This window comes from Anopheles gambiae, chromosome 2 (assembly GCF_943734735.2).
Source record: "Anopheles gambiae chromosome 2, idAnoGambNW_F1_1, whole genome shotgun sequence".
Taxonomy (NCBI): Eukaryota; Metazoa; Arthropoda; class Insecta; order Diptera; family Culicidae; genus Anopheles; species Anopheles gambiae.
The window spans coordinates 23,386,249-23,407,072 of record NC_064601.1 but is presented as its reverse complement, the minus strand read 5'-3'; the positions used below and the strand labels follow the sequence as shown (position 1 = coordinate 23,407,072).

At 47.0% G+C, this 20,824-nt stretch overlaps 4 protein-coding genes across 4 annotated transcripts; 1 reads left to right on the top strand and 3 right to left on the bottom strand.

The window, feature by feature from the left end:
* Window positions 1–2,355: 2,355 nt before the first annotated feature.
* On the bottom strand, window positions 2,356–19,877 carry LOC11175951 (uncharacterized). Its single transcript, XM_003436119.2, has 21 exons — window positions 19,456–19,877; window positions 19,120–19,345; window positions 18,982–19,032; window positions 16,281–16,630; window positions 16,100–16,201; window positions 15,909–16,015; window positions 11,797–11,952; window positions 11,488–11,716; window positions 11,315–11,410; window positions 11,089–11,221; window positions 10,981–11,000; window positions 9,702–9,820; window positions 8,254–8,506; window positions 7,820–8,048; window positions 7,058–7,199; window positions 6,752–6,980; window positions 6,444–6,663; window positions 3,523–3,751; window positions 3,192–3,435; window positions 2,870–2,956; window positions 2,356–2,775 (listed from the first exon to the last, which is right to left on the bottom strand). The coding sequence occupies exons 1-21, from the start codon at window positions 19,805–19,807 to the stop codon at window positions 2,531–2,533; spliced, it is 3,819 nt and encodes a 1,272-aa protein (XP_003436167.2). The 5' UTR covers window positions 19,808–19,877; the 3' UTR covers window positions 2,356–2,530.
* On the bottom strand, window positions 7,291–10,062 carry LOC1273378 (apolipoprotein D). Its single transcript, XM_563569.3, has 4 exons — window positions 9,702–10,062; window positions 8,254–8,506; window positions 7,820–8,048; window positions 7,291–7,616 (listed from the first exon to the last, which is right to left on the bottom strand). The coding sequence occupies exons 1-4, from the start codon at window positions 9,846–9,848 to the stop codon at window positions 7,556–7,558; spliced, it is 690 nt and encodes a 229-aa protein (XP_563569.2). The 5' UTR covers window positions 9,849–10,062; the 3' UTR covers window positions 7,291–7,555.
* Window positions 14,691–15,639, top strand: LOC11175800 (apolipoprotein D). The gene is made up of 3 exons (XM_003436118.2): window positions 14,691–15,135; window positions 15,213–15,438; window positions 15,518–15,639. Exons 1-3 carry the CDS (start codon window positions 14,781–14,783, stop codon window positions 15,531–15,533), a joined length of 597 nt encoding a protein of 198 aa, XP_003436166.2. The 5' UTR covers window positions 14,691–14,780; the 3' UTR covers window positions 15,534–15,639.
* On the bottom strand, window positions 15,791–17,297 carry LOC133392068 (apolipoprotein D-like). The gene is made up of 3 exons (XM_061650120.1): window positions 16,281–17,297; window positions 16,100–16,201; window positions 15,791–16,015 (listed from the first exon to the last, which is right to left on the bottom strand). The coding sequence occupies exons 1-3, from the start codon at window positions 16,627–16,629 to the stop codon at window positions 15,867–15,869; spliced, it is 600 nt and encodes a 199-aa protein (XP_061506104.1). The 5' UTR covers window positions 16,630–17,297; the 3' UTR covers window positions 15,791–15,866.
* Window positions 19,878–20,824: the final 947 nt, after the last annotated feature.

Below are 20,824 nucleotides of genomic sequence, written 5' to 3'. Positions count from 1 at the left end.
GACGCTTCTTTCAGGGAGTATTTGTCTCTCCTCTCACTCACTTAGTTTGCCGTTAAGAAGTGGAAGAAACTTTTCTTGACGAATTTGGCCCCGCCGCTGTGTGTCCTTTTGGCCGCATTTTTTTGTTTCCAAACCATTAAGCTGAAAGTAAACTTAGGGTACACCGAATTCGTATCATAGCGAAGAGGGGAAACGCTGGGAAAAGGGTTTTGGGTGCAATTTTTGGTAAGAAAATCAAGACACATCACCAAACTCGGCAAAGCAAAATGGCCCTCACAGTGTGCGTTACATTCACAGTCATCGCCGCACACAGCCACGTTCACGCGTAAAGTCTGAAATTACAGGCTCTTACCGCCCTCTGCGAAGCTCGACAGCTCGCTCGTAAGTGATCTTAACATCGTTTCATCGTTTGCGCAAAGCGGTCCCGTTTACAATTCAAATCGGTTGCTTCGCACCACACTCCCACCTTACCTGGCGCGGTGGGATGCGGCGAAAAGTTGTCGATTCCAGCGACCCTCTGTATCGGTGCTGTCTCTCGAAGCCGAGGCAAAACGATACTGAAGGAAGCGCCGTGGGACGTTCGAGTGATGGAATCTCTATGTTTTTTTACCACGTGGGCCATAGTACACCATCGCCCTACCGGCAAAATAAAGGATGTGCAGAAGGTGGAAAGCGCGAAAAAAGCGAACTTTTACCTACCGAGTTGATTTGCATTTGGATTTTCGTGCCCCGCTGGACTGCTCATGGACCGCTTGCCCGCCCGTTTGCCGGTGTATGTCTGTGCGTGTGTGTTGCTTCACTCACTTACTTTCCATTCTTTTTAGAGCTGGGGAATGCTTCGCGTAAACTTCTTGCGTCCGCCATAATCCCATTGGACAGTTTGGGTGGGCGAAAAAGCGAAAAGTTTTACCCCAACGAGGGCGAACCGTTGGGATGGGGTGTAAGCGGTTTGAGGCTCTCCGAGAAGTGATGGGAAAATCATTTACATTTTCGCCGACACTCGCTTCACGCACGTGAACCAACCTTTGCCAGGTAGAGTGTCTGCAGCATTTTAAGTCTTCTGGAAATTCTCCTTAAATCAGTGACGTTTCGAACTTGCTGTCGCCAGTGTTCGACACTTTCGCTGTTTCCAAACAGACCCAAACACACTCTAAATGGAATGGAAAACCACACCGAGAGCACAGCGAAACAGTCACGCGGTACAAAATGATGCTACACCAGTGCGGATGACACCTAAGAGGATCGGCCACCCCAACATGCGCCTGTTGGAGTTGCATTCATTAGCGAGGCTGTAGAGCGTGGCAAAGATCTTCTCAGACACAATCTCCTCACGATGGTAATGGATGGTAAACTTCCCTTTTCGGCTGAACTCTGGCCGGTAATCACTGTGTGCGGTGCGGAACGGAACCGAATCCCGCACATCCGACAGATCCGTCTGATAATGAACATTAATTAGTAGTCCCGTGTGCTTTACACCCCATAGCATGCGCGCTTCGTACGTCTTTTGGCCTTCGAGAGGTTTTGAAACATTCGCTCACTTCGCAGAACTAGTTAGTAACTTGCATTTCGCCTCGCAGCGATGGAACACAATGCACAAAAGAGCATCGGAAATGCGTCCGACACTCTTGAGCAGAGGAAAAAGAGCACCACCCCGGAAGCAGTGGATGACTTGATATCCATGAGTGAAGGGCACGGAAATGTCATCTGTGTGGGGGAAAAAGCAGCATCGTCTGAGAGGATTGTGGTTCATTTAAATGTTAAAATGAAGAGCGAGCAATGAGATTGAATGTCCTTTCTGACGTGGAGTAACGAAAAAATGGTATTAAAGCTTCAGCTCCGTCGTGCTTGTGGGCGGACGTGAGGTTATTTTGACGTATTTCTAGTTACAATAATGTCTACAATAACATTTACTTGCAACACGAGCTACGTTTTAGCGTTGCATACAAAGTAGTTGCAAAAGAAGAAGAAAAAAACCCTCCAACAGGGCAATCTCCAGTAGATTGTAAACTATTGATAATGCGATCATTAAACAGCACCGGGAAGCGCCCAGCTTCGCCGCAAGGGAGGGCCGTAAAGCGTTGGCGGAAAATAAACATTTGACACCTTGTCCAATTTGTTTGCTCTCGAGCCCTCAGGGCGGGCGTGGGGATTTACTGTGCTTCGTATGCTTCAAGTTTGTGTGCAATTAATTTGCATCTTTGACGTTGGCGGTGCAACTATCGCACCGTACGTAGAGCCCGAATCTCGCGCTAAACGCTGCACCCCAGCGGCAGCGGATAAAGTTTCTCTGTGGACCGTGGAAAAGTTCTTCCTTCCCCAGCAGCTTCATGGACAGCAGCAACAAACGCACCAAACTTTTGCCCAAGCGGAACTGGCACTGGGCCAGTGATCGTGGTACATAGTTTACTTCACTTTTCATACAGCCTTGGTGGGGTTTACATGCAAGAGCTTACACTAACGAGGCGCGCGCACACGTACACTATGACTAGGGGGAGGGGTGCGGGATAAAACATGAATGAAGGGATGCTGCTTAGTGAAGCAGCACAGCCAGCAGCATTCCCAGCAGGACGGCCGGCATGCTAAGGGCGGTGCGAGTGCCCGCGCCCGCGTACATCGGCAGCTCCTCGACGGACGTGGGCTTACAGTAGTCGGCCGTATGTATCGTCGCACGCCACTTGTGATCGGGCCGGGTGAAGCGCGACTCCAGGAAGAGGTTCACCAGCTCGACCACATTCTTCGCGAGTGCCGGTTGGCGCGACAGTACCCAGGCCGATTCTGTGAAGGGAAATTACGCAAAGGAGAGGTTATGTTGTGCTGTGCGCCGGTGGACCCTTTGGCAGGGCCTTTTCGTTTGGGGCCTGGGTCTTACCGAGATGGTGCGTGGAATTGATCGAGGTGCAGGAGTACACGACCGCGTAGCTGCTGTAGTCCGTCGCTACGATGTCGATCGAGATGTCTGCAAAGCGGAAAGGCGCAATTAGTGTGAGTGTGCCCTTATCAAGCCATTCGTCTGTGCATCGTCGCCATTGCTGCTATCGCTTCAAGCATCCGCCGACACTGACAGAACTATTGTGCGACTGAGTGTGTGTGTGTGCGTTTTTGTGCTTGTTATCACACAGCCAGCGCCTATCGATCACGGGAAAGCCCGCGAAGTCACTGTCACCATCATCACCACCACCAACACCACTTACCCGGATCGGCCGGATCGGTCGTGTTGAAGCGCTCGAAAAACTTGGGAATGCGAGCGTCCTGGAAGACCTTCGGTTCGGCCCTGCCACTCCGGTAGATCGGTTCGCTCTCGTCGCCCACCTGGTACGATTGCCGTATCTCGAAGCTGCCCTGCTCGCCGAGCTTGTAGTTCATCACCACACAGTCCTCGTGCTGGGTGGCGCTAGGATCGCTCAGCCGCCGCACCTCGTACCACGTACCATCGAACTGGGGCGTGCGAAAGAGGATAAAGCCACGCAATATTACTCCCGCGTTCGGATGGCTCCAAACTGCTGTGCCCTACTTCCCACTTACCTTATCCTCTTTAAAGTTATAATCCTCCTCAAACGTCATGCAGGAGAGGGTGAGCAGTCCTCCTTGACTTCCATCGACGGCACACCACAGGTACGCCATCGCGATCATCAAACAAGGGAACGTTTTCATACTGGCTGCGCGCTGTTCACTTTTAGCAAGTTTGGCAATTAGACGCCCCTTTTCTGTTCGTGTGAAGGTCACTAGGGCCCCGTTTGGCTTAGAAAGTGATCAATTCGGGTAAAATGTAAACCGCTGCAAGCACTGTTACACTGCGCGCCACTGATTACCACGGACTGATTTGAGCCGCTCTGGACACTCCCGACAACCCTACATTGATCTAGCGGGAAGATCACAAAGCGTTGCATCTCATGTTTGTTCTATCGGCTCTGTACAGTCGCTCTCAAATGTTTTCGTCCAGGGGTGAATAACTATTTTTAGGTCATTGTTGTACTTTGTGGATGAATAGTATATGCAATTTTTTTTGTTGGGGGTTTGACATCAATATTCAGTAATTAACTTAATTTCTCTAAACAATATTGCAAAAAAATCTGAAGGTAAAGAAATCAATCCTTTTTTTTGTGATTCACTGTCACAAACCTTTTTGAGTAAGTTGTTTCACATGAACAATGGCTGGCAAAACAAACGCTCTGTTATTGGATATTATTCAATCAGGGATATACTGGCGATCAAGTAGAACATTTACTGTTTTAACCGCCGAGTCCTATGAGACTATCCAACCACACTTTACTCTCAATAATACCTTTCCGCGAATTCCTGCCAGATTAATTCTATGTTTTCTATAGTTCGGTGAACCTCTAACACCTCACAATAGTTTATTAAGCCAATGTACTCACTTAAGCTTACTTTTGTTGAAGCCAAGTTGGATGCTAACCTTTTACTTGGAGCAAGAAATGGTTTGGACCTACGCTCTCTCGCATTATTAGCATATTAGCGCGGTGGCAATGTAAGGGAAACGTATCGGTCGAGTTCTAATCGTGCTGCATATCGAACTGACCTGGCTGGCTCATTGACCAAGTTGGCCGTCGGCAATTGCACTAGCCTTACTGTGAACTACTTAGTATCGGGGTTGCGCACACAACAGTCATGATTGTCAACACTGATACTATCGTGTGAGTGGTGTTCAAACAACAAGTTAACTATCTTAGCCACTTTCAAGCAGCCACTTTCAGTTCAATTACCATATTTTTGTTGTAGAGGGTTTTATTCAATATATTAATTCTAATCTTAAAATCTTCTAATCTTAAAAAAAATATTAATTCTAACCATAGCAGTGTGGTGTGGACAAGACTGAAAGCCTAGACTCTAATTTGCTTTCTTGCTTGTGGGTGCTTCTTAAAATAAAATACTTTTATCATCGTTCATCAAAACAATGTAGTATACACATTTACAGAATATTTTTGAAAAATATACCTGCAGTTCAAAGTTAAACCATATTTTTATTAGAAATGTAGTTCATAAATTATGATGATATGTTTTTAATTTATCAAATTCTTAGAAAGTCTGTGTTTTTTTTTTTTTCTGTGCATCACTGTATTTTTGTTCAGAGCGCGGAGAGAGCGAATGATCTTGAGTGAAGTGATCGTTTCTACTCTCTCGCTCTCTGGCTCTTTCTTTTTTGACATTTCAGCCCAGTTAGCTTATCAGTGAAACGTGCTGGAGCTACCGTCGACCCGTCTGCGGTGATACATTTGCTGCGGTATGCAGTGTGCAGATACTCTGTTACCAGGTCAATAAAGTATCCCTAAGGGCTGGGGAAGAACACAATCGAAGCTGTACTGTGTTTGCTACAACGCAGAGTAACACTTTAAACATGAAGCAGGGTGATTGGCGCAGATTGAATCTTCTCCGAATCGATTAACTCTTAGCCTCAAGCGCCTTTCAAGCTCATTTCAATGGAATTTAAGAACACTACATTTTTACTCCTACTCCCTCGTTTTTCCACTAAATGAAACCCTAATGCTCGTCGCTCGCTCGCCTGCGGGGCAGCAGAAGTGGGAAAGCAACCTGAAACTAAAACACTTCAAAATAATCCAAAAAGTGAAAGCTCCAAGCTGGCCAAAAACACTGCTAATTATCAACAAAAGTGTGAAGGGGAGCGTGCGCAGCGAGAGTTTTCAAAGTCCTGGGAAACTCTCCATCCCGCCCTCGCAGTTCCTTCCCTTGCTGTACACCTCCTCCCCCCCAACGGCTATGATGGGGGTCCGTTTTCACCAATTCACACGGCACAAGAACTGATTTCATAAACTTTTCATTTCTCGCTCGAAACTTTTTCCCTTTTGCCTCTACAGTTTACCCAGCGATCAGTTTCGCGGTTTTTCTGACGGACCAAAGGGGGGGTGGGCGGGGTGTGTTGGAAGAGAACACAAGTTCTGCTCGTAAAAATTAGCCAAAGTCATCCGGGAGTCTGTGTCGGGTTGAGCTCCAAGTCGAGGGTGCTCGGTGGAAGGGCGAATTTTTCATAAGTTTTGATGATGATCTGCGTCTGTGTTGGAAGTGTGGAAGAGACCAGCGGATAGATCGAAAGTGGCGCGGTTGGCGACGGGATTGCGCAATGTGAGAAACAATGGTTTATGTGCTACAACGAGCTGGACTGGGAGGAAACCCGTACGGTCAAGTACTGCCAATTAGGTGAAACTTTGCTCGAGAAGTTAATTTCTGCTTTTATTTCGCTTGAAAGTTTAGATTTTTCCCTCCTCCCTGAATAGTTTGAAGCTTCAGAGCATTAATCTAGAAATGTCTAGTATTCGATTTATTCTGCAATGTTAGGTTGAAGGTTCATCTACCTTTTGGAAGAGATTTCTAAACATCATTTGTGTCATATTTGCATCTAAAAAAATAAAATGCCAAAGTTAATATTTGTTGGGTTTCTTGTAAATCCCAAACCCCTGCAAGATGCTTACTTTGCCTGACTTTGCTCGGTGATGCGCATATCCTGTCGCACAAAGTACTTGTCCACCAGCCCGTTGACAGTGTCCTGCACCGACGGATGGATCGTTCGCTGCTTCGACAGTACCCAGGCCGCTTCGGCCGACTTGCTCTCGGACAGATTCTTGCAGTAGTAGATCAGCGCGTAGTTGTCATAGTCCGTGTCCAGGATCCAGTAGTTGGAGGTTTTCGGTGCTATCAGGAAACGAAACAGCAGCTTAGTGCTCGGATCGTTACCCCTTCTCTCCCCGTCCACCCCTCCCCTCAACCGTTTCAAACTTACGTCCACCGAATGTGACATTAAACCTGCCTTCCAGCGGGAACACGTCCGGATAGCTAACCACCGCCTTGCCGATGCTACATTTGACCGTTGTGTTGGGCAACCGTTCGCAGCAGTTCTGCACCCGCACCGACCCATCCGCCAGCGGTGTGTACGTGGCGTACCCGCAGTCACAGTCCTTCTCGAAGTGTTGATCGTACCGCGAGATCTCGTACCATCGGCCGTCAACGTACTGGCGAACGAACGCAAAAACGCCAACTATAGCAGCGAAGCAAACGGCAACCGAAGAGTCTCTTTTGCAATACCTACCCTTTGCAGATCGAAATACTGCACGACCGGACGGTTGGCCGGGTCCGGGCACGGTTGACTGACGATCCGTTGAGCCAGCGCAATCGAGCCGGCCGCCACCAGCACCACAAACAAACACCGTACGAACGACATGATGTCCAGTTACACAGCTCTTATCGCTACGACAGCTACCGGCAAACTGGCACGACCTCGCTGCACCCGAAGGTCCCTCGCCAAACAAACCACACTTTCAGTTTCTGTTTTTATTCCATCTTTATTGTGTGTGCGCTTGTTTACAGTTTACAGTTTACAGTTTACAGTGTGCGCTTGTTTACGTTACTAGATTAGGCTGACTTATCTGCTGATAATGGTTGCACGCGCCCGCACATACAGACACACTGTGAGGCTGGAGTGCTGACCGGGGGGCGTTCACTCGGGGAAGGGGACAGTAACCCCCGAGAGCGGCAAGGGAGGGATTGGCACCACTTAACCTAATTGTGGTCGGGCGTCCCTACGTAACTACAGTGGTGGCAAAATGACTAAGCTCGGTTCGGTTGGCAGCTTTTCCTCCTCTGGGCAGCTGTAGGAAAGTGGAAGAGCGAGAGAGAAAGAGAGAGAGAGACAGAGAGAGAGAGAGAAAGAGAGAAAGAGAGAGAGAGAGAGAGAAAGAGAGAGAGAGAGAGAGAGAGAGAGAGAGAAAGCGAATGAGTGCGTTTGATTAATAATGAACCTTCAATTGGCATGCTTCTTGCTTCCGGAGCAAAAGCACTGCACACCACTTACAGTTCCTCGGTGTGGTTTGTGAAGCGCATGTGCGACACCTGGAAGTACGTGGAGCGCAGGTATTTGACGCGCTCGATCACGGTCTGGTTGTCCGGCAGGTTGGGTGTGCGTGCCAGCAGCCAGTAGCCCTCGACGGCCTGGCCCATCTCGGCGAACGTCACGCAGGAGTACACGATCGCGTAGTTGACGTAATCCGTATCCACTACCCAGTAGTTGGTGGCATTGTACACTGTGGGAGAAGTAAAGGACATAAAACTGGTGTGGATGGATGCAGCTTTTGCAGAGGTTTGTCATATGATCTGATAAAGTTGGCATACATTGTGGACTCTCTGTGACATTAAGACATGCATGCCTTGTTTGGGATATAACGACACCAGGTGACGTCCAGAAAGTGTACATTAATTATCCGATGCGATGAAGAACTGTCTACTAACCTCTGCCAAACGATACGAGCAGCTTAGCAGCCGTGGTAGGTGCCGTAGAGTTAGCGGTTTCCTGCGCCGGCTCCTGGCTGAATACACCGCTGCCGGTGAAGGTGTTGACGGTACCATTGTGCGGCAGATAGCCACGATAGTTCACGTCGAGCGTTTCGAGCGGTTGCTGCCATCGGTACACGATCGACACGCACTCCATGTTACGCTCGTAGTCCTGCTCGTACCGTTCCAGCTCGTACCACTTGCCAAGATACTGCGAAAGCATGTGAAAGAGATGTGTAGTGTCGCGTTTTTATCGCTTTTAATTAACAAACGAAACGTGTCGTCCGAATCGTAGAGAAATAGCCGAAGTCGAAGGTTAGAATTGCCACTTTATTATACAGATCCAGCCAGCCAGCCAGCGGTCGTATCCGACATTGGCGTCGGGCTAACGCCATCATTAGCTCTACCCAGCAAGAGCCCCTCGGCCCCTCGTACAATGAAAAAAGAGGCTTTTACGAAAGACCTCCCAAACGACCACCGCACATTCGCGAAGCGGCGCCCTTCTCGATGGATCGATCCGTCGTCTATTCATCTCCTCTCGGGGACAGGGCATCGGGCGGTAATGGCTAATGTCATCGGTGTCTTTATAAATCACCACCGCTAAGGCTGAAGTTCAAACACACAGCACGGTTAATCGTTAGCGCCACGGTAACAGCGGATGAAGAGAAAAGTATGGACCCTCGGCTTAACTATCTAACGATGGGATGAGGCATTCTTTCGATCGCTAGCCCGTTAATCAGCTGTACAAGGGAGAAGGCCCGTCTCAAGGCAGGTTATGCAAATTTTATGATCGAATGCCGGCCTTCAAACTGCGCCGTAGCTCTAATAACAACCGGGCCAGCCTGTGCTAGCCACGCATCCGATTTCAAGAGGTCGAGTTCGCCTAGTTGCCTCGGTTTGGTTGGTTTACTCGGGTTCAACCAGGTAGGCGGCTTCCCGTAAAGATGTGCTCCCGGCTCGAGATCGATGAATGAACCTGATCGGGAACACTGGCCAATCGTTCACCGATGGTACGATTATGCAATTTTCAGCGACAATCGAAAGCTTTTGTGGGGAGCAAATGGACGACGACGAGCAGGGCCTAAAACACTGCAGCATAATTAAGGCAGAAGACACGGGTCGTTTGGTGGAGATGGCTTTTAACCGCGAACCCCGAACAATACCGGTGACATGGCGAGATGGCGGGAAAATACGCCGTAATATTTATGTAATATGTGTGGTAAATTCGACCCACTTACGGCAAAAGGTTACCTAAACGGGATGACATTTTGCGGTGGAACTGTTTTCTACTCTTTTTTTCTCTTTTTTATGATTTATTCACACTCACGGACAGTCGGAGAAAGAGAAAAGTCTAGACCCGGGAGTGCTTTCCTCTGCTCTGGTTGCCCTTTCGCGAACTCGCTTACCTGTTCCAGCTGAAAGTCTTTCACAAATGGCAGATTTGCCGTGGCCAGTGTGCAGTTTCCATCGCGTACCACAAATCCCACTGCCACTTGCAGGCTGCTGACGATCAGCACGGCTAATGCTAACATGTTCACTGTTTTACTGATCATAGTCAATGCTTTATTAACACTAATGTAAACTATGCAAAACTACACTTGCAGTACGCTTGTGGTGGTAACTAAGTTAAAACCAAATCAACCAACACAAAGCTACGTGCTGTTAAAAACAAAAGCACTGTGGACCACGTGTGCCGTGTGCCGTTTCGGGCTGATCCGATCCGATCGAGCTCTGAAAGTAAACTGAAGATGGGTTGGCGAATCCACCGTCTTAAGATAAAACACGATTACGACAGCAGTCTTCGGGCGCAGGAATGATGCTGCCCTCCCCTGTGTGGCTGTGTGCCAGGTGCTGGCTGTGGTATTAGGTGGCAGCATCGTTGCATCGTTGTGTCAAAGGAGCGGAATTCAAATTAGTTTTTCTGTGTTGTTGATAACAGAATTCAACATTGCTTCCTGTTGTGTTAAATTGTTTTCATTTTTATTATCGTTCTCATAATAGCTTTTTTTTTGTTGAGAATTAGTATTCTATGAGCTAGAAGATTGGATTAGATTCAGAAGCAATTTTTCATTTCCATCAATTTCAATAAACGATCTTGTATACATATGTCCACTATGCTGCGGCATGTGCAGCACTGTGCGCTATTTGGTCATGCCGATTGCATACCTTCAGGCGGCCTTTTTTTCTAATTCGAAACGTTCAAATTAGACTGTGTATGTGTTGTTTAATTGTTTAATTACACACCGTCTCGTGCTAAATTGGTGAAGAATCTTTTTATTTGTTAGTATTATTAGATTTGTTTACTGGTCATGCTATTGCTTTGATTTACAGTATCGTCCATCATTTAATTTACGATAGAGGTTGATTAAAGTGCAACGCAATAATCATACAATCATAAATGCTTGGTAGTGTAGTAAATAGAGATGGTAACTGGTACAAGATCGGGTGTGTTGTATCCGGAACCATCATCCCCCCTGTAACAATAATTATGGTCGCGTAGATCGTTATATCTAAAAACAATGTTATCGCATCGGAACGAAGTTTATCAGTACTCTCTCAGTAAAATAATATAGATTGAGTTTTTTCTTATTTATTTTAGTATCTTTATTCGCACCTTATTGCTCTTCTGCTCTTCACCTTACTGCTCTTCACTGTGTACTTCGCTGTGTTTTTTTTACAATAGACCGTTTCGCTTAATGTTGCAACTGTGCAGAGATGAAATGCAAGCAAACGGAGACAAAAGCAAAGATTCTTATTATTACAACCAATGCAATGCTAACAATCTGCACTTACCCTTCGGCAAAGTGTTCCGTAATGATGAGCTCGTCGTCGATGATGCCGTTCTGCTCCTTGAGAATTTCAATCTTCTCCCTCAGCTCCTCGTCCTCCGGCAGCGCTGGGGTGCGGGAGAGCAGCCAATAGTATTCTGTTTCCATAGAAAAAGGAGCAAACAATGAGAAACCCAGGATGTCAAATGAAGCATACAATTATTATCATTATGTGGGGTGGGGTGCCTTACCGAGCGATCGTTCCTCTCCGATCGGTTCGCAGCTCCACACAATCGAGTAGTTCTCGTAGTCCGTATCCAATATCCAGTAGTTTGATTCATCATTCGCTGCTCGATGGAAAAAGGAGGGAAATTTAGAGCTTTAGTTCCGGGGAAAGGAAAAAAAAATCCGTCACACCACTCACGTGCACCGTAGAATGAAACGTTCAGCTTTGCCTCCAGCACTTCCGCCTCCGGGTAGCTCAGCAGTGCCAGTCCGTCCACGGCGTACAGCAGCCCGTCGGTGAGCCGAACGGCCGAGTTGAACACCCGGATCGAACCGTCCGCGTACCGGCTGTACTCGGCCGTTACGCAATCCGTGTTCTGCTCGAAGCTGGCCTCGTAGTGTTCCAGATCGTACCACAGGCCGAGATACTGAGGGGCGACGTCGCGTGATGTGAATGTGTTTGATTGAAGCGATAAGGAGGAACATATCTCTCCCGTTTGACACTTACCTGATCCACCTGGAAGTCCTGCACAACGGCAACATCCGTACGGCACGGTCGCTCGAAAATCGTCCCCTGTACTAGGGTGGCCAGGAAGAGGGCGCCACAAACCAACTGCTTCAACATTTTCACCGTTGTAACTTTAAACTGTCGAGCCAAAACTAGCTTTCAGCCAATGTGTCTTCGTATCCCATGGCCGGCGCTGGTGGCACATCTCCTTTTTATATCATTTGCATAGATAAGAATGTCTTCCCCGTCGAAAGACAAACACACAAGCCACAAATCAATGGTGTGATAAGATTCATCTCCGTTCGATTCATATGCATCCACTATGTATCATTATCACCATCATCAACATCATGATCATTGCCCTGTGATTGGAGGGTTGTGGTGGTTGCGTTGTGGTCGCGGTGCAAACAAACAAGCTGAAAAGGGGAACATGGGGCATAATGGCCATGATCTTGCTCTGTATCTCATCGAGTAAATCAGTTAAAAGTGATTTTGAAGTAGTAATCGATACTGTTACACTTAATTTAAATCTTAAATAGGATAAATGTACCAATAGTGGTGCAATTTGTAGAGGTACCGATGTGTTTTAATGTATTTAAAGTGTCAGGAAGGACAATTTCTGAATATTTTAACACATAGCAATTGGAATATGTTTTATCTTCGCAATCGCAACCATTTTTACCATGAAACACATAACATTTACGAAAAAATACATATTTTTGTGATTGCTTCGTTGTACCTATAATGGTGGTATGGTTCCTATAGTCGTCGTATTGTGTTCCTATAGTGGTGGTAAACAAAGATGCCTCAACACAGTGTATAATATCAATATAACTTAGTTTTGAAGCTGTTTTCGTATGAATAGCATGGATTATTGCCATAATAATGATATCTTTCGTAATTTGATCGTAAAAAATGTATGAATTTGGTTGATGAAAATATTCACTAAAGTACTGCATCACACCTGTTGTCAACCTACACCCGGAAGAGTGTGCTTGATTTGAAGTCAATTTTTCATTCAGCCAGATAAGCGAATTTTGGCCTGTTTTTGGTAAATTACCTACATAAAACTCATTTCTGTTGCTTATTTTAGTGAAAACAGTACGAGATGTCAAAAATGTCGCCGAAAAAAATCTAAAATCACCTGTTTTTATTGATTTTAGAACTAGGACCACTATAGGAACATGCCTGTTTTGTGTACCTATAATGGCACTATGGTAAAAAACACTTAAAAATGCATAAATATGGTCAAAAGGCAAATAATTTTAGTAAAACAATAACTTTACATAACAGTTATGTTGAAAAACTAGTAATTGCGTGGTTATGTGGTCGTTTAGAACGTTAACAGAAAAATGAGTTTCGTTATGAAATCCTAAGGATTTTGGAAAAATGTTGACACATTTCACAAAATAATGGATTTTTCGGTCACTAAGTAACGGAATGGCCCCATTTAACTTTTAAACCCTTTGTAAAAGGCTAAAGAACATTTCACACTAACTTAAATAACTTAAATACTTGTAATTTGTCCTTTGAACCGCATTTTAGAGCAATAGCACCACTATTGGTACTACCACCACTATAGGTACATTTACCCTATTAAAGCGTTATATTGATCATAATTATTATTACACGTTTTTTTCACGTTTTTTTTAAATTAAAGTCGCTTCCTCTCGGCTATGAAAATGTAATGCTCGTCAAATCGCCGTGTTTTGCGGGCATTATTCTCACCAACTCTCTCAAATGCTCCTCGCGTTTCTCTATTGCTGTTTATCTTTCTCTCTCCACGTTGGAGTTGGCGCAATATACTTGAAATGATCTAAGTAACCATGTTCAGTAAACCATAAATGTAACCATAATACTTCACAGTACAATGTCTGATGATATGTGTAGTAGGATGAATCTAATTAACGAAATATCAAAGAAACTAGATAAAACATACAAAAATAACTTAAAAAAATTAAAAACATTTTAATGCACTAAAATCTAAAATATATTTTTTGTTTTTAAATGTTTTAATTTTAATTTTTTAATATAAAAATTTCCTCATTTATTTAAGAATCATACGTTGCAGTAAGACATTTTAACCGTGTTACCAATGGACGCAGTTGACCATTTCGCTTCATCAGACCATTTTGCCTCGCATTCCCCTTACAGGTGTAGGTGTAGCATGATTGGGAACCATCCCACCCACTCGGCAGAGGGGGTGGTAAGTATGTGGTGACAAACCGCTGTGCTGTTTGTTCGAGAATTCATTTTTGACCGAGTCATGGCTGCCAAAAACAAACCCTTTCCTCCCGTCCCCTACACCTACCGAAACAGCCAAAAATTGAAATATCATTCAACCGGAAGCCATTAAGGCAGGGCGGTTTCGAACTCCGAACACCGACGACGAGTGGGGCGACATTCCGGCTGAAGGCTATCTCCGTTTTTTGGGTGAGGTATGATAAACGAACGTTACATAAACTTGGTCGTGTCACTCTACCCTACGTTTCGGGGATCTTATCGATAACCCCGTACACACATGCCACCCCTCCCGCACCCCACTGGGATGGGTGAAGGTATGACAGCCCGGGGGTACAGCCGAACCGAAATTGCATCGCGTGTCGGAACCAATTTTATGCTTCGCTGAGAGCGAAAGAAAATTTCCGACGTCTGGCCGGAACGGGTTTGATGTGTGTCGCTAGTATGACAAACACAGTGTATCGCACAGCGGACCCAAACCCGGTGGGTTGGGTTTGTGACGTGAGAAATGAGTAAGATTCTAATCACGCCATGTTCTTCCGCTGTTTCGTACCCGTATCTGGCTCAAGAATGGTTAGGGCGCTTATCAATCGTTGTTGTAAGATATATTGCACCGGTAGGTGGTGGTAGGGTCACTCGCTATAAAGCCTTTTGCCGGTGAGTTGACCCACCACACAGTGTACCTGGAAGCGTACAGGAGCTCTCCCCAAAGCAAGCAAGGAGGACGACGACCCGTTTTCACAATGCAAACTGTTGCACTTTCGGTGGCCATCGTGTGCCTGCTGGCCGGTGCCGTGTACGGCGGGCTCATGTTCGACCGTCCCTGCCCGACCAACGTGCCGGTGAAGCAGTACTTCGAGGTGGACAGCTACCTTGGCAAGTGGTACGAGATGCAGCGCTACGAGAGCGAGTTCGAGGAGAACTTTGACTGCGTGCAGGTGCGGTACACGCTGAACGAGGACGACTCGGTGCAGGTGTCCAACTCGGCCTACAACCTGTTCAACGGTTCGTCGATCAATGCGCTCGGCCGGGCGGTGCTGTCCTTCCCGGACGAGGAGGTCGTGCAGGGCAAGCTGAACGTGTCCTTCTTCGGTGCACGTAAGTTGGCGGTTTTAAGGCTGTTCTCCACTGAAACGTTGGTGTAATGCGATGTGTATCTCTGTTTGATCTTACAGCAAATGACCTATCGAACTACTGGGTGCTGGATACTGATTATGAGACGTTTTCGGTCGTCTGGAACTGTCAACCGCGTGGCGAGGAGCAGTCGGAGGAAAGCTTCTGGGTGCTGTCCCGAACGCCAACGCTGCCCGCCGACACGGACGTGCTGTTCCGCATACACTACATCATGCGGCGGTACATCGATCGTAGTCTGGTGCGATTCACTAGCCAGCTTGACGAACGGTACGTAGTAAACGTGAAAGTGGTCTTTGGATTTTGGATCGGTTTTTAATGTAACGATCTTCTACCGACTATCTTTTAGGTGTCCTGTGTTTTAAGCATGATCTTCTCCAGATCCAACCGGAAAGTGGATATAAACTTACCAATTAACTGTACAATCCAAGGTCTGTTTTTGGACAATAAACCATAATCAACTACGTTTTACATTCATGTCCATGTGATACCTTGAAAGTCCCATAATCTGGCTTTTTTGTGTCATACTTTATCTTATCGGCACGTTATTGAGTTTAAGGCACAAATCCAAAGCTTATCACCTTTTTTTAAACCAATTCTCAAAAAAAAAAAAAGAGTTTCGTGAGTTTTACCGCCTTACAGTCACTTTATTGTCTTTTATGAGAAAATCACTCCACTTACACACCTTGTGAGAGCTTCTAGTACGATCGAGGGCATCGTTCGTCCGATTGGTTCGGCACTTCGAACTTGGACGCGTCGGCGTACTTCTTCACCAGCTCGTCCACGCGCTTCACCACGGCTTCGTCGGTCGGGAAGGTTTGGTTGCGCGAGAAGATCCAGAAACCGACTAGTAGTACATTGATAGGATAAGATGTTAGTTGTGAGTGAGAAAGATCGTTCACTTTATTCGTTTGCCTTCTTCGATACCTACGGACATTCTTGGAGGGATCGCGGAAGAACGGCTCACAGGACCAGACGACGGCGAACGAGGTGTAGTCGGTGTCTAGCACCCAGTAGTTGCTACGATCGGCCTCTGTGGAATGATTTGAGATGAAACAGTAGCAGATTTGTTATAATGATCACTGTCCTTCCGCCTGGTCAGCTCCACTCACTTGCTCCGAAGAACGCGACGCTCAGCTTGGCCGGATGGGTCGCGTCGTCCGGGTAGGATACCACGGCCGTACCGTCCGCCACCACGCGCGTATTGTTCGCCAGGCTGAAGGCACCATTCTTCACCGAGATGCTGTTGTCGCCCGTCTTCTGATACTCGGCCACCACGCAGTCCAGATCCTTCTCGTAGAACTGCTCGTACCGCTTGATCTCGTACCAGCGGCCGGCGTAATCGTTCAGCGAAAAGCCACTCATCGCCGTCACATCCTGTGGGCAGGCCTCGTCCGTCAGCAGCCCGGCAACACAGGCCACTAGTCCCGCTAGCAGCAGTACCGTCGATAATGCACTCATACTGATTGTGCGGAGTTGGTTGTTTTGCTTTCCCGGAGAACCTTTCGCGCTGCGATCAACAGCAAGACTGACCGGGCGATCGTGTGCTGGCTGTGCAAGAAATGACCCTTAACGCTTCGCTGCTCACTGGAGCTCTATGCCCGACGGTTGTGACTGTATTTATTTGTATTTTTGGTAATGGTGCAAAATGGGAAGAGAACATGAGGAGGAAGGAGGAGCTGATCAGTAAATAGAAGCATTGACCGTCGGACGGACGACCGTTCTGTGGTAGCTTCGAGAGAACGATCGTTTCTGAGTCGCGATAACCTCAGCACACCTCAGCACCCCAGTACGGCCGGATTTTGGTCTCTTCGTGGCACCCCCGAGCGCAAAAGAAAAACAAAGGTGCTGTCCATGTACAAAGAAGACGATCGTCTTGGGTGCGATCGTGAGAAACGACTAGAACAACGTTTGACAGGTGTGCTAAAATGAAGCGGACGAGAAGATTGTTTTCGATTGGCAAACAGAATAGAGCCCCCCCCCCCCCCCCCCGAAAACAAAACAGAAACCATCTAATCATAAACACGATCGTATCAGCAGACGAGAGGGCAGACAGGTCAGTAACCGGTTTGATGGCACTTTTTCGGATAGGATTAGTGCGATGTACACAACCACTTGTCGTTTCCGCGCGCGTTTGTTTTGTGTGCGGTGTGAATTGATCGCTCTTATCGCACTTTGCATACTTTCGCGTAAGTGAGTTTGCCAATTGAGTGCGGTATTATGCCGGGTAGCCTGCTGTCTTGCTGTCTCTCGGCCTAATCGTGCATTTCGTGACCGTTGGCTGGGTGTGAGCATGGGAAAAAGGTTGGGCTGATGCGATTATGCAATGTATGTGTAGTTGAGGAAGCAGAGCAGCCGTTTTCAGGCGTTCGTGTGGCAAGGACGACTCCCATTAACCTTGGTAGCATCTGATCAACTCGCCACGGAACTGGGTGAGACTTATTCCGTACTGAACGGAAATAGTTTTCGATTCGATTTGAGAAACTATTGGAAGTTTCTTGAAGAAGCGTTTGGTGTACTTGGGTAGACATAATTAATCTTCAGCAGCGGCAGGGCAGTGTTTTCATATTTCATCAAATCAATGCACTGTCATTGTCATACTAATTCTTCCTATTCAACAATTCGGCATCTTTATGATCTCTTAATTCAACACTAGCTTATATCCAGTTCCTTACTAGTTCCCGCCCTTGAAAAAGACAGATTGCGAACAGTTTCTTGACTGGAATTGGTTTGGAAGCTGTCCCAAGACTGGTTCCGTATGAATTCCTGGACCAAGCTTGGCTCTCTGTATCTGTTGCTGAACTAGGAATGGTTCGTTATCAGTTTCCTGAGTTCGGATGGCTGTGGGGATTTACTTTTACGGCTAGAGTATATTTATGATCAATTTCTGGAGCGGTACATAGCTTCTGTAACTGGTCTTATACTTTAAGAGGTGCAGCAAAATTCTCATATCAGTTCTATTTCAAGTCTTTGTCAGTTCTTCTTGTTCTTCTTCCTCTTTTTTGGCAAAACAACTGTTGTCGCTACGGTCTTTTCGGGGCTTGATCCCACGACGGGCATGTCGATAAATCGTACGAGTTGACTACTGTAATACCAGACCGGCCCTGATCTTTGCCAGTTGCACATCATGTCCTATGATTTTTTTTAGGCTGGGATAGGTTTATCTATCTCTTCCTTTCTCTTTTCGTTACCAGATCCAGCCAACAAACTTGCAGTACTTCTCTGGAGCTGGGAGTCGCTGTCATTGTCCATCACTATCATAACAGGCACCAACCATTGTATTCCGCAGGTTTTCGCCACCGCCAGGATGTCTGGTTCGCTGTATAGCTTAGCTTACAGCTTAAAGGATGCTTATAGCATAGGATAGGATGATTAACTTATAGCATGCTCATGGTTCATCTTTCGCCTCCACACATCATGCCTGAACACACCGCCAAAGATGGTCCGGTGGATGCGTCGCTCAAACACGCCCAGAGCGTTTGCTTTCCTCGGTGCGATCGATTTCGAGCGATCTCGAAGTCTTTTGGACCTCAGGACCTTGGTACAAGAAGCATTAGACCTTAGACCTTAGCCCTTAGAGACAAGAGGCTAGAGTTCCTTAATCTTTATTCAATACAGTGTAAAATCACATTGTACCTAAAAACACTTCCCAATGCTTTCAAAGCGAACCCGAAACCCTAATAAAAACTCGTGCTTTAAATTTTACTTCATCTAAAGATTACATTTTATTGTCTTCCGGCATTAAAACATGGGATTCTTATTCATGGAATAAATTCTGTTGTTTTTGCTCAACCATCCAAATGCCCTTCTTACTGTGTTGGGCACTGCGGGTAAGCGGTAACTTCGGGATCGATCGTGCAGCAGCTGTGTAACAAGATAGAGAGCGAAGGTAGTGCATAAGACAACTGGTGGTGATAGAAGTGGTGCTGAGCGCTTGGCAAAATTACTTACAAGTCCAAGTTCTGGACGGTCGGACGAAGGTCTTCCTCGCTCAGGTACAGGTCGACGTAGCGCTGAACCTCGGCCTCAGCCTGCGGCGTCAGCGTGGGCGTGCGGGACAGGATCCAGGCACTTTCGGCACGCAGCGTCGTGCCCACTCCGAAGCAGCCCCACACGACGGCGTAGCTGTCGTAGTCCGTACCCAGCACCCAGTAGTTGGCGGAGATGTCGGTGGCAGCTAGAGTAGAGTTTGGGATTGGGTGCGATCGAAAGCGAAGAATTAATATCTACCGTAGCTTAAGGGTGCCAATACAGGGAGTTCCGTAACTACCCCGATTGTGTACTTACTCGCATCGAAGGTAACGTTCAGCTTGGCCTCCAGCGGCGACTCATCGGGGAAGGCAACCACGGCACGGCCCACATCAGACTGGCGGACCTGGCCGGGCGGCACCAGCATCGAGTTGAACACGCGCACGCTACCATCGTCGTTCAGCGAGTACTCGGCGGTAACGCACTCACCACCACGCTGGAACACCTGCTCGTAGCGGCGGATCTCGTACCACAGGCCAAGGTAGCGCGGCACATCGAAGTTCACGTGCACCGGAAAGTCCTGGCAGACTCCGGGCGAGACGAGCTGGCCGCTGGTCAGTCCGACCAGGCCGAGCACGAACGCTGCTGCGAGCAGTTGGATGGAGTTCATTGTGGCTGAATGGAGGAGGTCGTCTTCTCTGCTACGGTAAGGTACGGTAGTTTGTGATACTTGCCTTCCTCCAGTACAGCACTTTTATACGAACTTCCGCACAACTTGGTTATCGCATGGGTCCTCACAGTTCCCGCCCTCCAAAAAAAAACCAAAAACATATGGACCCACTCGACTACTGGCCCAGGTTACTCGATCTTGATAAAACAGGGCGTCCTATCGTAAATCTGCAATTAGAAAAGCAAGATAAGAAACACGCGTTGCAGTTCGCGCCAGTCGCGGCAGTTTAGATAGTGAGCTTCCAATCGATTTCGGATTGCTGTTTGCGGTCAGCTATCTGATGGGAGAATCCTTCTAGAAAGTTCTGCATGTCGCACCGCGGCCACCTACCTATATCGGTTGTTGTAAATCAGATTTTCCGGTATCGGAGAAACTGTTGGCCTTTTTTTGGCCGTCATGTGTGTGTTGTCTTCTTACCTGGCCCACCAGTGGCAGCAGTAGTTGCTCCACTGTTTATGCGTTTAGTGTGGTGCGTACGTATGGTATGGGACTTTCAGAATGTTTGCTGTTATTGTTGCTATCATAACCTTTGGATCAGGTTCCTATCAGAGCGTGTGCAGGCAATAAACACCAGTCCCCTTTGGGGGTGGTGGTGCATTGGGTCGGGGGAATTTCGTTGCTTTGCGAAATCGATTTCTGATCATGGGCACGTGCTTAACCTAGTTCGATGCGGTTTATTGTTACCGGCGATGAAATTGCGTCTGAGAATTTCGGTGGTTCAATCACCTGCAATGGAGGCGGCATGCATGGTCAGCCAAAGTGCAGTTTGTTAGACAATGAGCAATCCCTTCGATTTGATATCAATATCATCGGATTTTGCATTTGACGCCGGGTTCAAGGCATTGTAAATAAGTATCTACCCAGGTGTGCCTTTTGATCAGAGTTATGGGCAAAGCCTAACAGGCTTTCTTGCTCTATAACAGGCGCTTTTACCGCTATAACTGCTACCGCTATAAC

What these genes read in the sequence shown, in the direction of transcription:
- LOC133392068 (XM_061650120.1), bottom strand. Translation starts at nt 16,629, where the DNA reads ATGAGTGCATTATCGACGGTACTGCTGCTAGCGGGACTAGTGGCCTGT. An exon ending in CGTCGCGTTCTTCGGAGCAA is followed by an intron (nt 16,202 to 16,280) that starts GTGAGTGGAGCT and finishes ATCATTCCACAG; the next exon opens with AGGCCGATCGTAGCAACTAC. An exon ending in CGATCCCTCCAAGAATGTCC is followed by an intron (nt 16,016 to 16,099) that starts GTAGGTATCGAA and finishes ATGTACTACTAG; the next exon opens with TCGGTTTCTGGATCTTCTCG.
- LOC11175951 (XM_003436119.2), bottom strand. Translation starts at nt 19,807, where the DNA reads ATGAACTCCATCCAACTGCTCGCAGCAGCGTTCGTGCTCGGCCTGGTC. An exon ending in CCGACGCGTCCAAGTTCGAA is followed by an intron (nt 11,953 to 15,908) that starts GTGCCGAACCAA and finishes ATTGGCTGAAAG; the next exon opens with CTAGTTTTGGCTCGACAGTT. An exon ending in CAATTCCACGCACCATCTCG is followed by an intron (nt 2,776 to 2,869) that starts GTAAGACCCAGG and finishes TTCCCTTCACAG; the next exon opens with AATCGGCCTGGGTACTGTCG.
- LOC11175800 (XM_003436118.2), top strand. Translation starts at nt 14,781, where the DNA reads ATGCAAACTGTTGCACTTTCGGTGGCCATCGTGTGCCTGCTGGCCGGT. An exon ending in CGTGTCCTTCTTCGGTGCAC is followed by an intron (nt 15,136 to 15,212) that starts GTAAGTTGGCGG and finishes TTGATCTTACAG; the next exon opens with CAAATGACCTATCGAACTAC.
- LOC1273378 (XM_563569.3), bottom strand. Translation starts at nt 9,848, where the DNA reads ATGATCAGTAAAACAGTGAACATGTTAGCATTAGCCGTGCTGATCGTC. An exon ending in AAGACTTTCAGCTGGAACAG is followed by an intron (nt 8,507 to 9,701) that starts GTAAGCGAGTTC and finishes ATGCTTTCGCAG; the next exon opens with TATCTTGGCAAGTGGTACGA. An exon ending in GCTCGTATCGTTTGGCAGAG is followed by an intron (nt 8,049 to 8,253) that starts GTTAGTAGACAG and finishes CTTCTCCCACAG; the next exon opens with TGTACAATGCCACCAACTAC.